The 16,739-nt window shown below is 34.2% G+C and overlaps 1 protein-coding gene and 1 long non-coding RNA gene across 4 annotated transcripts; both read right to left on the reverse strand.

The window, feature by feature from the left end:
- Nucleotides 1-4,349: 4,349 nt before the first annotated feature.
- On the reverse strand, nucleotides 4,350-5,466 carry LOC133803788 (uncharacterized). Its single transcript, XR_009878151.1, has 4 exons — nucleotides 5,234-5,466; nucleotides 5,086-5,160; nucleotides 4,715-4,994; nucleotides 4,350-4,519 (listed from the first exon to the last, which is right to left on the reverse strand). It is a non-coding gene; the product is annotated as an uncharacterized LOC133803788 (long non-coding RNA).
- Nucleotides 5,467-5,581: 115 nt separating this feature from the next.
- LOC133803787 (uncharacterized) lies at nucleotides 5,582-16,508 on the reverse strand. 3 transcript variants are annotated; one of them, XR_009878150.1, is made up of 8 exons: nucleotides 16,352-16,508; nucleotides 16,183-16,271; nucleotides 12,854-12,941; nucleotides 12,178-12,260; nucleotides 6,241-7,049; nucleotides 5,945-6,151; nucleotides 5,756-5,837; nucleotides 5,582-5,670 (listed from the first exon to the last, which is right to left on the reverse strand). XR_009878150.1 is itself a non-coding variant. In XM_062241905.1 (6 exons), exon 5 carries the CDS (start codon nucleotides 7,030-7,032, stop codon nucleotides 6,241-6,243), a length of 792 nt encoding a protein of 263 aa, XP_062097889.1. In that variant the 5' UTR covers nucleotides 7,033-7,049; nucleotides 12,178-12,260; nucleotides 12,854-12,941; nucleotides 16,183-16,271; nucleotides 16,352-16,508; the 3' UTR covers nucleotides 5,891-6,151. The 3 variants fall into 3 exon arrangements, 1 of the variants encoding a protein (XP_062097889.1); XR_009878149.1 differs by lacking the exon at nucleotides 5,582-5,670 and having other exon boundaries at nucleotides 5,945-7,049; XM_062241905.1 differs by lacking the exons at nucleotides 5,582-5,670; nucleotides 5,756-5,837 and having other exon boundaries at nucleotides 5,891-6,151.
- Between the last annotated feature and the right edge of the window lie 231 nt (nucleotides 16,509-16,739).

Below are 16,739 nucleotides of genomic sequence, written 5' to 3' on the forward strand. Positions count from 1 at the left end.
TTGGTCTTCCCCATACTTTGATTGCCTCTAGATGCAAACCTCCCAGAAGGCCCGCTTTGGTTATTATAGTATCTTCCTCAGTTATTTCAAACATATGCTCCTTCTTCAACTTGCTAGGGCTCCTTCTTCTCTTGTACTAACCATGATTCTTGGCGGATTGCTCGCTCTATGGCTTCATCATAAGTATCCAGGCTGGTCTTCCCGGTATCCACGAATTGAGCTATTTCTTTTTTTACCTTCTTCATGAATTTGCGAACCCAGTTGGCTTTAGTGTGTACTAGATCCGGAGCAAATCTTGAGAGTTGGTCAAACTTGCAAACGTACTCCTGTATGCTAGATGACCCTTGTACCAAGTTGGAGAACTCAACCACTTTCCATTCTATCACTGTCTAGTTATAGTATTTAGCATTGAACAAGTTTAAAAATCTTGTCCATCCCATCTGTACAGCATTACACCCCTTCTTAGTGATGTCCCATCAGATGTGGACATCCTTTCTCAACATGTACTCCGCACAGATCACCATCTCTCTTTCAGTCCTCAACAAAGTCAAAGATCCTTTCCAGCACACTGACCCATTCTTCTGCCATCAGGGGGTCCGAAGTCCCTTCGAACACGGGTGGGTTTTATCTACCAAACCAAAGAGATATCAGTTTTGGTGGTTCTACTCTGGGTGCATCCGCTGGCAGATTTGTTCCTACCAGTGGGTCTTCTTATGTTGGTGCTTCCTGTTGTTCTGGAATGTCTTCCTGGGGTGCGGGGTTGTTTTGCACCTCCGGAAGTCTTCGCAACAATGTCTTAAATATTTGAGCATTCACCGCATTCTGCTCACATATATTTCTTCTCAGGTCCTCCATCTAAGCTACCAAATCTAGTTTTGGATGTATTCCTTGTCCTCAATCTCTTCCTCGGCCTCGACCCCTTCCCCTGCCTCAGTTGTGACCTACATCTTGATCAGCTGCCGCTCTCTCGGCTGTGTAACGCCCTGGTTACCCCAGAACAGTTACGGTGAACGGTGAACCAGAAATTTGACTCGCTACCCGAGTCCTTTGGTTAAAAACGTGATCTAGGTACCATTAACAGGTTAAGGTGAAAAACCAATAAAAAGGAAATGGTACATTTCATTAAGTAAATAAACTACTCATGAGCCTTTTAAAATGTTTACAAGTAGTTCGTAATACAAAAGGAGTTGCTACAGTTTCAAATTTACAATCCCCGCCGGCCTAAGCGGCAAAAATAGGGTAAACCCCTAGTCCCACTGAGAACTCCTTGACCGTGGCAGTCAAGCGGCCCTGTATGTACATTACATCGCCCAAGCTCTCCACTCAAGGCTGGCCAAGATTTTCCTTTCCTTTACCTGCACCACATAGCACCCATGAGCCAAGGCCCAGCAAGAAAACATAACAAGACATGATATAATATCAACAACGTTCATAATAACCATTCAGGACTATCAGTCCAACAAGTAGGTGACAATAGCCAAAAGTCACAATAATGAGCATCGCTCCCTCTAGCCATGTGACGATAGGGTCACCAGGGCTTAACTGATAGGTGATTTCTTTCATAAGCTTGATCAGGACAGGGGCATGGCGATTGGTCACCAACATAACCCTCCTCACGACTCTAGAGTCGAAACTATGGACAACGTCCCTTAGCCTTGTGACAAACAGTCACCGGGGTCATATACCTTGGCTATAATCATCTGGTCGTAGACCAGGCAAGTGCTTGTAAGTTTCTCGACCCTAGGGTCGGTCTGGCATTAATGCTATAGAGCCATTCAATGCATGATTCTCGACTTTAGAGTCGGTCCCTGACTAGTCAGTGTCTCAAGCAGGTAATCAGCATTCACTAGCACTTAATATGCAATCCATGTCCACATATTTCAACCAGCATGCCTCAAATATCAAATCATACATGCCATATACCTGTACAGGGTGCAACTATATTCATACACTGTTTTCTTACCTCTGGTTCGAGTGAGGATTATAATATGAACGACCCCTGAGAACGATCAACCTTTAAAATCCTTGACGGTCACCTGGTCATAACCAAATTATAGAATTTATCAATAAAAATGATAACCGAGGGTTCCCAAACCAAATCCCAGCCCCCGAGACATTAAATACTACCCAACCGGGTACTAGGTCCAACCCCGAGGCCTATGGTTTGAATCTCCAAGCTAAAAACCTCATTTTAGCAAAATTAGCCTTAAGGGCCGCGCCCCCCCCCCCCCCCCCTCTGCTGCGCCGCGGCGCGCCTCCAGACAGAGAGGCTCCCTGCCTGCCAAACGCCAAGGGCCGCGGCGCTCAGCCCAGAATGGCTAAGTCGGCCACACGAACCAGTTTTTCTCCCTGTGCAATTCCTTCTCAAACCAGACCTTTAAACCCTCCTAAAACCTCCCTCAAACATGTAATTAAACCCCCTTACAACATCCTTATCTCACTCACACCAAACCCCAATCAACTAACACCAAAAACCTCCTTTGATTCATACTTCCCACATCAAGAACATGAATTGAAAACTATAAACAAAAACAGAGTACCAGCTGTGTTAATGGCCAAAACTCACCTTGAAACTTGTCTTGAACCTTCCACACAAGCTAACACAAGTCTCCAATCCAGCCCTTAAGTTTTCCCTAGCTTGAATCTCCTCCAAGAACTCAAAACCCAAGGAAAGCAATGGAGGAAGTGGTGTGTACGGGAAGAGAAGATAGAGCCTCTGTTTTGTTCTGTTTTGTTCTACAACCTTCAGCTATCAAACATTATATATATCCACCCCTAAAAAGACCAAAATACCCCTTATGTCATCCTAAGCCTCCAAAGCCACCCCATAGGCAAAATTGGTACTTTACGCTAAACCCGTTAATTATAATTAACGCTTCCCATTTCCCGCTAATCTCAATATCCTCAAACTCCAATATTTCATAACTCGTTACCCTAAAATCCCCGGTAGCGCTATAACCATTAATATCACCCCGAGACTCACCCCGAGCCCCGAGCTCAAACCTGTTATGACCAAACCGATAAATCATGTTTAAAGATCGTCTCATGTCGAAATACTCGAACCAATCCACATTATAATGTGGTCTCACAATATATCATTATCGCACATACAAATATACAATTATACCCTCAACGGGCCAAATTACCATAATACCCCTGTAAGCAAATGTGGACTCACATGCATGCATTTAACATTATATTATAATATAATTCTCATAAACGTGCATAAACACATTTAATGGCATAATTAAACAGTTATGGCCCTCCCGGCCTACTAATCCAGCCATTAACCATAATAGGGAATCCGGGGCATTACAGGCTGGGTCTTGTGGGTCTGTGCCTCTGTCTAGACCTTGATGCTCAGCTGCCATATTAGTTGGGGCTTATGGATTAACAGCTCAGCCTCTCATGGCTCTAGTGTTAGGAGCCATCTCAATCCCCTATACAAACATGTATAGTAGGGAAGATTACTAACATAAAAATAACTAAGCATACAAGTTTTTCTCACATAAAAAAAAACAACAAACAATTTACAACTCAAAACAGTTAGTCATAACATTCAGGGGTACAACCTAGAAATACAAAATGATCATGACAGATCATGCCACAAAGTTTTAGTTAGCAGAACTATAAATACAAAAGAGAGCCCTAACTACACATTGGGTTTCTACATACGCTTGCTACATCTATACAAAATTTTTACAACTTAGTAGGTTTGCAAAGTCTTTACAAAAGTATCAACAAGCACTACAAGAAAAAATGCTTTTAATAAGACCAAAAATGTGTTATCAAAACATACCATAACACTTTTTGATGTGTTAAGACCGACTATGTTATCGTAGGTCAGGGTACTTTACATAACACTTTATCATTGTTATACAGATGTGTTATTATACTGTCAACGATAACACACTTTCTGTGTTATTTTAATAAATAGATAAGTGTTTCATTATATTATTTATAGTCGATTATATAACACATTTCAATACTTATAAATTTGTGTTATACTACACTTTAGTGTAACATATTTTTTTGTGTTATACTACACTTTAGTATAACACATTTTTTGTGTTATATAATGAAGTTTGCATAGCAAAATTCTTTACTTATAAAAAGTGTTATTGTAATAGATATTATAACACATTTTTCGTATTATTTTAATATTTAGATAAGCTTAAATTCTCATTATATATTCATTTATATAACACTAATTTATTCTATTATATTTTTATTTTTTATTTATATAATTAAAATTAGCTTTCTAATATATACTAACATCATCAAATGAACTTGATTTTCAAATAACAAAAAGTAAAAACATTCAACATTGTATTAACAATCCACAAATTAGTTTAAAACAGTCAACACTGTCATCAACAACAAAATGTTCTTTAAGTATTCAAGTAGTCTTAAATATTCAACATATTGAAAAGTTACTACTTTCAGCACAAAATATTCTACGGCTGCCCAACACAAAGCCTTCAAAATTAAGTATCATTTTCTATTTCTCTTGTCACATCTACAAAATAAACAAAGAAATATTTTATTGTTATTATCTAGCATCAAAAATTACTTCAAGAAAAATGCTATGGAAATTATTTCCAAGAGAGGACACCACATACAAAATAATGAATTCACAACTATACCAAAGCAAACAAAGAAACCAAACACTAAATTATAAGACATTGGTTCTTTTTTGAGTATGAAAATGTACCTCTTGGAATAAAATTTTTAGAAGGTCATGCAACTGTGGAACAAACTGCTTCTTGTATTGTAAGCATCACATTATTAGGACGAAATAAGTAAGATTCTGGTACAATATCAGCATCAACCCATACTCGCATAAAGTCTAGTCCAAGAGGCTTTCCATGTACAGTTAACTTTGGATCACTAGAATCCCAACGACCTTCAGCAACAATTACATCTGCCCAGTCAAGAAAGTAGCAAGCATTCTTCGCTTCTGTAAAGTTATGTCTTTTTTCTAGTGCAATACTCTACCAACTAGATTTTACAAATAATATATTAGTTTTTGTATTTGTTCTTCTAAAATGAATCATTAAAACAATAACAACTTTGATAATTTACCTTAGGGGAATGAATATTGTTTGACTGCGGTACATTGCGAGACTATCCTTCGCTTGGTGTCGCTTTACCACCAACCTAAATATAAAACCAAGATAAGTTTCATTGGAAGAAAAGAAAACTAAGGTTTATAAGTGCAAGATATAATTACCACCAAGTGTTCTTTAAGTAGATTCATCATTTCAGTCATTTTGAGCTTCATATTCTGTTGCTCTTCTTCTAACTTGGAGATCTTGCTATTACACATATTAACAATAGTTAGCTTCGACCTTGTTACGCCTCTTCCGTGTCCGATTAAATGACCAGATTTTGGGTTACCAAACAATTTTGTCAAGGCATCCTCATCAGTGTTGTCTGTAGTTCCAGATTTTGGATCTTCAAGGAGAATCTCATTCAATGAATCCTACATATAAATTAGTATAACTAATGTATGCATTATGGAAAATAAATATAAAATCACAAAAATTAAATGACTAATACTCACAAAATATCAGATGCCGTTGGGTTTACAGGTTCACCATTCTTCTTGGTATGGGCTCTCCGAAAAACATCGATTATAGATATTTTAACATCCTCATTTTCTTTTTTCTACACAATACAACAATAGAGATTATAAAATAGAGACTACAATAATGGAAGCAAAAATACAAACAGTAAAAAACTTAATTATTACCATATCATCGATTGTTCGAGCATATCCTCTTCGACTTAAGGTGTGTGGAACAACTTTCTTTCTTCTCTCTTGGTATTTGGCCCTTATATCATATTTAATAAATAAGTAAAAGAGGCATAACAATATTTAATTTAACACCAACAGAGATAAAAGAGGCAGCAACATCACTTCTTACATCATATTTCTTACCAAATGTTCTTTACTAATTTTTTGGGAAACAAATGCTCTCCATTCTACATCACTTTTTATGCAATCCGGCTTTAAGGCTAGTCGTTCACTCTCATTTTTTGCATTGATAATATCCTTTACAATTCTAGATTTCCCAAATCTCCATAGTTCTACCATCATTTCAAAGCACATCTTTTTTTGCCAATCATCATGTAAGTCATATTGTGCCTACAATAGAATATAGAATAATATATTATATATTTAAGTGTAGAGCTGAATATATAAAAAAAATACAGTCATAATACTTGTAATTCTACCTAAATAGATGCCCAAAGAACATCTCTCATGAGTGGTGAAACTTTCCTCCAATCTGAAATAGTGTAAGGAACAACCTCTCGCACAAGAGCGCCCACAAAAGAAGAAAATTGCACTGAGTTAGTACCAACTGGTTGTCCTTTTTCATTCCAATTTATTATCCTTAAGTCATTGTTCCTCTTGGTAAGATTTTCCAATAGAGTTTTTCCCCTTGTCTTCTTGGATAAGTTCATTACATTCGCATCTACATCTTGTGATATTTCTTCAATCTCAGTTTGATTTGCCTCATCAGTTGTTTTTTGTAATCTAACAGATTTTCTAAGAGGTTGTTCAAGTTCTACCTCAACCACTTCTTCAAATTCTGCAGCAACCCCTTCTTCAAATTCTGCACCAACTTTTTCCTCATCAGCTATCTCTTCATGTTCCTCCCTTACCCCTTTTTCACAAACACTATCAACTACCTTATCTACTTCATAATGAAGAGATCTTCTAGTTTTTGAACTTCCAAGTGACATCTCCATGTCTTCCGCATCATCATTTGGATCTGGCTCTGTATTATAGACCATACGACGAGTTGCTGCTCTATTACTAAGAGCAGGTGGTGAGTCAATTACAACTCTAACAGGTGTAGAAAACCTATGAAGAGCACTCTTTTTCTTTAAAACAGGGCTTCCAAGCAACGTATCGTCCCAATCAGCTTGAGTCTTCAATGATGCTTTTCGCTTTTTGGCCACAAAATTGCATAAAGTACCTGGACGAAGTTGTTTTTTTGGAGATCTTTGTAATGTACTCATTTTTCAAGTTGAAATTGCTGCAATATAAAAAGAAAGATAACATAAGAATATAAATCAGAAATGCAGATCACCAAAGAGTAATAAACATACACCAAAACCATAAAACCATAATTGTTTCATTCAAAGTAAAATAAATCATAAAGTACACCATAGAGAGTAATAATACACCAAAATTACATACAAAAAGTGTAAGAAGATTTGTTTCATTCAAAGTACATAAGAAACAACAGAAAACTCAATTTTCTTCATTGGATTCAAGTCCAAAACACCCTCTATTTGAATCCTTTAAAGCTATATACCAATTACTTGACTCATTCTCCCTTCCATAAAAAGCTTTTTTCACTTTTGAAGCTAATACAAATGGATCCCTAGTGGATTGAGCTTGTCCTATATTAAAATTTACAAGTGTATAGAACTCCGACTTCTTAATACCCATTCGAATATTCGCCCAATCGCACCAAAACAATGGCACCTTAAAAGTACAATAATCAAGCACAATTATATCCTTGATAACACCAAAATACTCTTCTTTATCATTCAATTGCCCACTATCATGTGCTTCCAAGTATACACTGCTATTTTGAGTTGTTTTTTCAGCTCCTTTTTTATGGAATCGAATTCCATTAATCATGTACCCTTTATAGGAAGTGACACTGCGACTTGGACCTTCAGCCAATTGAGCTAACATGTCATCTACTTTGTTCAAGTTAGAAATCTAAAAATAAAAATATTTTTGTAAGAAATTTGTACACTAAAACTAAACGTAAACTTTTATCTTGGCAATAGAATACAACCTTTTCATAAAACCATAACGGGAACCCTTCAGAATGTCAATTCCACAACAAAGTTTGATTGTTATTCAGATTTGAGTGCCTTTCTTTCAGCTCATACATATGGACATTGAGAAATGGTTCTACAATATCTGAGTTAAACAACACATACCGATGCGCTACTGCCAAGTTCAATCGGTCAAGCTCAAAGCACTCTGCTGCTGATAGTGGATTTTCTTCTAGTAATGTACTATCTTGATTATCATTTTGGATTAAAAAGGTTTCACAAAAGCGTACACATTCAACAACAAGAAAGCGATTTGCAATACATCCTTCTGGCCGTGCATAATTTGCTACAAATCCTTTCAATACTTTCATATATCTCTCAAAATGGTACATCCATCGAAATTGCACCGGACCACAAAGTCTAACTTCTCGTGTTAAATGATCAACCAAGTGAATCATTGGATCAAAGAAAGAAGGAGGGAAATATTCTTCTAGTTTATAAAGAATTTCAAAGGCTTCTACTTCCAATTTCATAATTTTCTCCTTATCAACCACACGCTGACACAATCCATGGAAAAACATAGAGAGCCGAAGAATTGTCTCTCTACAACCTTCTTCCATGAAACCCCTTATAGCAATAGCCAATAGTTGTTGCATAATCACATGACAATCATGAGACTTAAGTCCTGTCAGCTTCTGTTTCTTCACATCTACACAGTTTCTAATGTTAGAGCTATATCCATAAGGCAATTTCAAGTCAAATAGCCTCTCACAAAGCAACTTCTTATCAGATTTTGATAGAGTGTAAGCTGTAGTAGGAAGACGATTAACACCATTTTCTTCATATGGATGGAGATGAGGCATAATGCCCATCTTTGTCAAATCTAATCTCGAGTTGTAGTGATCTTTATATTTTCCTTTGCAATCGAGCAATGTGTTAAGTATGCTTTCACAAACATTCTTTTCAACATGCATAACATCAAGGTTATGACGAACAACTACTATTTCCCAAAAAGGTAGCCTAAAAAAAATAGACTGCTTCTTCCAGATTTTTTCTATGTCTATATCACGACTCCTCTTTTTTCCCTTTCCAAAGTCATTAGTCACTTTGCTTAACTTCTCAACTACTTCAACACCTATCAATATAATTGGACATTGTGGTGCTCTTTCCCTTGCCCTAGCTGCTGTATATTTCTTCTTTCTATAACGGTGTTCTTGTGGTAGAAATCAAATATGATTGCAAAAGGACATCTTTTTTATATGCTTCAACCAAACAACATTTTAGTTCTCGCCACAAACAGGACAACCATACTTCCCTTTAGTCGCATATCCAACTAAGTTTCCATAAGCTGGAAAATCATTTATGGTCCATAGCAACATGGCCCTTAAATTAAAAAACTTCTTTGTAGAAATATCATATGTATAAACACCATTCCATAATTCTAGTAACTCATCTATTAAGGGCTCTAAGTAAACATCTATGTCATTCCCGGGTTGTTTAGGTCCAAGAATCAACATAGATAGAAAGGTAAATTCATCCTTCATGCACAACGCAGGTGGCAGATTATATACAACGAACATTATAGGCCAACTATACGTAGAACTCATATTTTTGTAAGGATTGATCCCATCAGCAGCAACTCCTAATCGAAGGTTGTTAGGTTCAAGTTGAAAATCTGGCCATCTCTCATAAACTGCATCCCAAGCCTCTGAATCTACCGGGTGCTGCATTTTCCCGCCTGTTCTTTTATTAGTTGAATGCCATTTTAAGTTAAAAGTCATCTCTTCTTTTCTAAACACCCTTTGAAACCTTGGTATAATAGGAAAATATCTCAACAATTTTGCAGGCTGCCCTTGTAGAATCTCTTTTGTCTGTTCATTTTGCTTCCATCTTGGATATTGACAAGTGGGACATACTTGGGCATCAACATTCTCTTTTGTATACAAACAACAATCGTTGACACAAGCATGGATATGCTTATAGCTCAGATCAAACATCTTTAGAAACTTTTTAACTGCATACATTGATGTCAGTAGGAGATTATCTTTTGGCAACATTTCTTTGATCATCTCCAACATCTCACTAAAGCCAACATCTGAGATTCCATGCTTTGTTTTTAGATTATACAGCCCAACGATAGACAGAATTTTTGTATACTTTGAACAACCTTCATACAATGGAGATTCAGCATCTGCTAATAGACTATGAAAATCAGCATCATTGTTATCATCACCAAATTCATTGGCGTTAGTTGAAAATACTCCCGCTGCCTGAAATAAATCATATTCAAAACTTGTGTTTGTCGTGCTGCTTTGAACTGGATCTTCCTCATGATGAAACCATGTTTTGTAAGATTGTTCCATGCCCCACAAAACTAAGTGTTCGACAACTTCGTCTGAAAGTTGATGTCTTAGATTGTGACATTTGTTGCATGGACAAAGAATTTTGGCTGGAAATCCGAGATTCGTCATGGCTGTCTTAACAAACTCCCTAGCTTTTTCCTCATATTCCACCGTTGCTCTACAATTTTAGAGCATACTTCAATAATCAAGCACTGAAACTTAAACTTATACCCAAAATAAACTATATGATTTTGTATACTAACTTGTTAAGATGGATCCAACTTTTATCCATCTCCATTATTATAAATGTCACCTAACTACCTTTTCATTTACTACGAAATTTAGAAGTAGATTGTAATTAGATTTAATGATTTGACTTAATATAAATGAAAAACAGTCAATAATTTCATTAAAAAAGGCAAGTAATTGTGTGCTATATATTTAAAACATATCTATGTATTGTTATACTAATACTACTATTAATGATGAGATAATTCTCCATGGTAAGTTGTTCTTTTGATTATTTTTGGTTAACATTTTATTGTAATTGATTCACTGTTCTGTCGAAATTCGGTATACTCAATGTGGACTTCAGTAATTCTTTATTTTGCAACTATGGAATTTGCAGCTTATGCTTTGGATGCAATGATTTTTATGTCTTCATGTTATTTTTATGTATCTACTATAGGTGCAATACATATTTTCATTCATATATATATGCATATATTTGGATCAGCAAAAGTTTTGAATTTGATGTTGTTCTCTTAATAAAATCTTGTTTTTGTATGAGTTTAACAACTGTTAGACAAGACAATCACATTATTTGCAGTTGTAATTTCAGGATCATGACAAGGTCATTAACACACAAGTTTTTAAAGGGAATCTCAGGTCTCCACTGCTCGCTTGGAACTCTTTCATTTTTATGCAGTGTATTTAAGTCTTTATCTAAATGGGAATGAAGAGAACAAATGGAGGGATTCAATCGAATTAATATGAATGAATCACTAAATTATGAACTACTAAAATGAGGATCAAGATCAGGACTTGTTATAAATTTTCTTTTTTGACTTCTCTGAATTTATGTATGTGTGTTCTTCATCTTTGCTTGCAATTTTACAATCATTTGAAAGTTACTGTACTAGATATTAATGATACATTTTTTCAAATATCAATCATATCAGGGATACCTTTGAATATGTGTGATAATTTTTTCAAAAGAATAGATAAAATAGATCTCATGCTCAACTCTTTGTGAAGTCACTCTTGATGAGAAGGCATGTTTTGGAAACTTGGAGCTCTTGTATGCTTTAGTATGGGATTATTATGTGTGTTCAACTAAATACAACCTGATTCTTGTGCCATATCTATAAGTCAAAATGATCAAAGTACACATTTCCTATGTATTAGGGCCCTTAAACATAGTCCTTGAAACAATTATTTATTTAAATGCTTACTCAAATGTCAGGGGAGGGAAACCAAGCTATTGTTTTGGGTAATTATATTTATGATGTTTTGGGTAATTATATTTGACTTAGAACTCAAGGAGGCATTATCAGATTATATGCTTTTCCAATCACAACTCATATGTATAATGGTTTATTATTCAAACCCTAAGGTTGGGGATGTGAAAACTACCCTTATTCACACCCCAGGCAAGATATCTATCAATATAATCAAACTAATTCAAGCAAACACAATTTATTTGTAAGAAGATGTTAGATTATAATTCTAGATAAAATCTGACATTATTTCCCATATAAAAGCTTACCTAACCATCTATCAATACCAAGTAAAAAAATTCAAACAACACACAATAAGTTTTCATCCTTATATCACCGCAACACACAAACAAATTTTCCAGAACGTACTTCTCTAAGACACACAAGTTTTCAACCTTCCGTTATCATCGTAGCACACAATTTTAATCTCAGAACCTACTTCTCTATGAATGAATATTTAAGATATTCAAACTCCTCTAACATTTGTATGATATTAATAAAAGAGTTAAGAGAACATACTTCCATACCTCTTGCTATTAATAGTCAAGTTTATTAACTTTGCAATGCTCCTTGCCAATTCGATCCACAACCAAAAGAATATAATCAATACCTAAAAGATTAATACAAAATTAAAATTAAATGATACAACAAAACCATAAAATTCATGAAATTACTTGTTACGAGTCTTAAAATCATAAACTATATTCATTAATGGTTCAAACTTAACATAAAGAAACATATTCCAACTCAAATGTCCAAAAAAATCATCATTTTCATAATCACCATCATTTTCGCTCATTCTATCTTAAATTCAGCTACTAAAATACTAAAATAAACATTATTTCAGAAACTTAATACTAATAAATATATAGCTCATTATATCTCATCTCATGCAAGAAATTGTTGTCCTCTGGATTATTAGCCTAGAAATATATAGCTCACCCTCTAAAACTATCTTGAAAACTTCATTAAACCAAAGGGCTCATACAACATATTCCATCTGTCCAAGCTCATAATGTATATACAGTTTCTTTGCATCATTTTATCATACACTTGTGGGGCATTGACCATTAGTTCAAGAGTAACATAGACCACAGTTACCTTACACTACCTTGAACCTCAATACAAACAAACATTCCAAAAACTAACCCAGAACTTTTTCAAAGAAGCAAAAGACAATAGATATAAGGCAAGAAAACCTACCTCTGGAACCAGAGCAGAGGAGACCGATGGCAGATTAGCAGCGGCGTGCAGCTTCAACAGTCGTTCGGGTGCCTTGGGTTCAATATCACTGTATTGTTAAAATATAAGAAATTTGAGTCAGAAGAAACAACACTTATATTTTATCCTCGCAATTCCATCATGCCCACGTATTATACTTAATTCCTCACCGACTATTCCCCTTGCTGTCTTGCTACGAACATTAAGAGATTATAATTCAACACCACACGAAAGAAGTTGCATGTTCTACATACCACTAACTCATAATAAGCCTTGTAGTACTGAGGGTATTTTCTAGAAGCACCCCCAAGAGATGTTTGTGTCGCATCTAGAAGGAGAAGTATACCCAGAACCCGAAATTCAAAATTATATGATCGAGTACAAGAAACTAAATTAATAGTTCAAATGAAGACTGAAGAGCATAATGTGGTGGGGTTTTATGCTAAAAGAAGCAAGAATAGGTTTTAAAGAATAGGCAACTAAGCTCTTCGAACAAAAACCAGCCACTGAACAAAAACCATTTTAGAATTTTTTTTTTTTGGGTTATTGGGGGAAAAAGATATGAAAGCAAGGTAGGATATTTGAGGGATCAAACACAAATATTGCTATATCCATCCGTATTATAAAATACATGCTACAAGAGCAACTAAAATAATACTAACAGTACCTCACTGGACCAAGAAGCAGAGATGGCTTGAGCTGAGCAATGGCGATGGAGAAACTCGATGGTACAGAAGCCAAGCTGGGTTTTTATAGGTCTTCCCTGGGAGGGGATCGGTGCAAGGCTTAGGGAAGGAAATTAGGATCGGTAGGGGATCGATATTAATTGAAGAAAATATGAGCCCAGATGAGTTAACGTGATGAGGTGAGAGAGAGGTTGAGTTCTTGTAAAGTGAGACCTACGAAAAAAAAAGGCAAAATAAAAGTCTATTTCCCAGAAATAAATTAGCGCCCTTTTTTTAGTGTGTGATGAGTTTGCCACCCTTATTTTTAACACTATTATAATACTTTTTCATTAGTGTTATATTCATGTATTATAAAAAGGGGTTATTAGTGTAGTGAATTTTGTATATATTATCCTTTTCACTTGTGTCTTTTCAAACCTAAGAGGGTTTCTAGGAAGGTGAATATTAAATAAATGTTTATATGTGAAGGACAATGTTTACGTAAAATATTTACATCAAATGTAGATATGTTGGCAATTCACTAAAATTTATCTCATCAACACAGCCCAAAACAGAACACTCATTAAAAGAAAAAAGGAAACCAATTGCAAATAGATATAACACATATATTTATATAAATCACTATTAAACTATATACATAATAAAATGATCATATATTATTAAATGAAATCTCAACTATATATTGAAACGAACTATAGTTACATACATAAATGTTACATAATTTTAGAGAAATTACTATCTACAGGGAAGCATGCTAATAAATATATATTTTAAATGATCATCAACACAAGATATCATGGAATAACAATTTTAGTTTTTCTAATAAAACTACAAAAGATGAGAAACTAGGTAGAATATCAATATACTTGTATATATCATGTGCTACAAACACCTCCAAACAGCCCAATATACATATATGCATATATAAATGAGCATAATTAAACTTTGCATATATATATATATTTATATATATATATCAATATGTATATAAAGAAAAGTTTATCAAACATAACATTATTAAACCATCACAATGACATGTTTTTTTCTTCCATTAAATTTCAGAAAGATAATCAAAACTAAAAGCGCCATTTAAAAATAACTCACAATTATTGGTGTACACTCTCTTCAAAATATTACTTATTCATTAAAATAAAAACTAAACAAATAAAAATACAATTGAGTTCATAGCTAGGAAACAATTTCAATGCAAGCAATATATATATATTAATTTTGTTAGTGTTGGTATTTATATAGTGATCATGAAACAAGATCTAAACCATATCATAGTATAACAAACAAATCCTAGTAACTTGCCTGTTTCTATTCTTGAAAAGAGACTAACAATAGCTTTGCTAAGCAGTTTATCATTCCCTATGTGGATTACACACACATATATAGATAATATTATATTTAAAGTGATTGCATATACAAGATCATCTAAACCACACCACACTACTACTAGTTGGATTTCTGTGAGAAAGAATTTATTTCAAATTTTGAAATAAAATACACTTTTTACTTATTGATACTGAATATAATTAATCACTATTATTGTTATTGCACAAGTAAATTTGGTTTGAAGTAAATGACCTTTCTTCCATTTATCTTTCACTATTTAATGTCTCACTTATTAAATTATCCCATGAAAACAAACTTAACAAATGGTCCACTATAGTATAAGTGAGACCTTCCAAACTATGGTAGGACCCATATCTCAATTAATGCTTACAAAGATGCCTACGCTCAAACAATAAAAATTCACTACCAACCATACAACTGTCTACCTTTTATGTTATTTTTGACCCAAAAAAAATGAAAATTAACAAACAGGTGCATAATTCCTTTATCCTTTAAAACTAGTCTCCATTATGAGAATGCCTTTTTCTCTTGGTGCAAAGAAGGAAAAAAAAACTGCATATGTATATGTATATGTCATAACCAACCGCAGCTAATAAATTCTCATATCTAAAGAAAAATATAATAAATCCAAAATAGAGGAAGTCGAATATCATCAACACATTTCATGCAAAACTATTAATATGTATATATAACATTAAATATCTTTCACTAGTAAATATAATAAAATCAGTTCTTTATGCTTAAATTTCAAAACTTGGAATATAAAACTAAAGAAGAAACATATGAGGAAAGAGCATATGTATTATACCATATTCAGACGAGGGTACATAACATCATTACTGGGGTGGTCCAAATAGTTGGTCCAACAGGGATTATATAAAGTTTGTTATAACTGGTCACATTCAAGAAAAAAATTGGGCAAAAAAAGTGAGAATTTAACTAAAAAGATAATGATGGAAAGAAAACAGGGGATACCATCGTTTTTTGGATTCACAGCAAAGGCAAACACAATATCACCATTCATTGGTGTAAATATATATTATAATATTCCAAGTATATATTAAGTTATATATATATACTTGAATTAGTAGATCTAGACATTGAGTAAAGCTGCTAAGAAAATCAAATGTCCATAATATATAACGTGTTCATTCAACCAGTATAGGAGAAATACAAGAACCTAGATTAAAACAGTAGAAAAAATAACATGCAAATGAGAAAACAAAAGAACAAAAACAAGAGGGAAAACCCTAAACAAAGTCTTACCGTGATAGAGAGTCAGCAAATAGTACACTATAGCAGACCCAAGAGATATAATAAGAGATGATGAGAGGACGTAAGAGAGCAGTTTAAACCTAAAAAATAGAGAATGATTTAAATAAATTAGACAAACTCAAACATTCAAAAATACCTAATAATGAGAAATGTGATTTACCCAAGATGTTCCAGTAGAGAATGTGCTCGCCGACCAAATCGAAAAAAAAAAAAGAGAGTCTATGAGAATGGAAGTGGGAAGGGAACAAAATTTCTAATAATGGAAGGGGAACGTAGAGGATTATTCTTTTTTTTTTTCTGCAAAACCATGAGTATGTGGTGAAGGGAAAGGTGATTGTCTAAAGACCAAAAACAAAGTGCCTTTTTAGCTTAAGCGGACTCTCCAAAAAAAATTGGCGCCTTTTTTAGTATCCAAAACATATTATAATACATTTCCATTTCCTTTACATTTTTTTAAATTTTCGGCTCATTAAATTATTTATTATATTACTTTTTTAGTGGAGTTATAATGATGTGTTGTGGAAAAGGGTCATTGGTGTAGTGAAGAC

This window comes from Humulus lupulus, chromosome X (assembly GCF_963169125.1).
Source record: "Humulus lupulus chromosome X, drHumLupu1.1, whole genome shotgun sequence".
Lineage (NCBI taxonomy): Eukaryota > Viridiplantae > Streptophyta > Magnoliopsida > Rosales > Cannabaceae > Humulus > Humulus lupulus.

What these genes read in the sequence shown, in the direction of transcription:
- LOC133803787 (XM_062241905.1), bottom strand. Translation starts at nt 7,032, where the DNA reads ATGAGTACATTACAAAGATCTCCAAAAAAACAACTTCGTCCAGGTACT.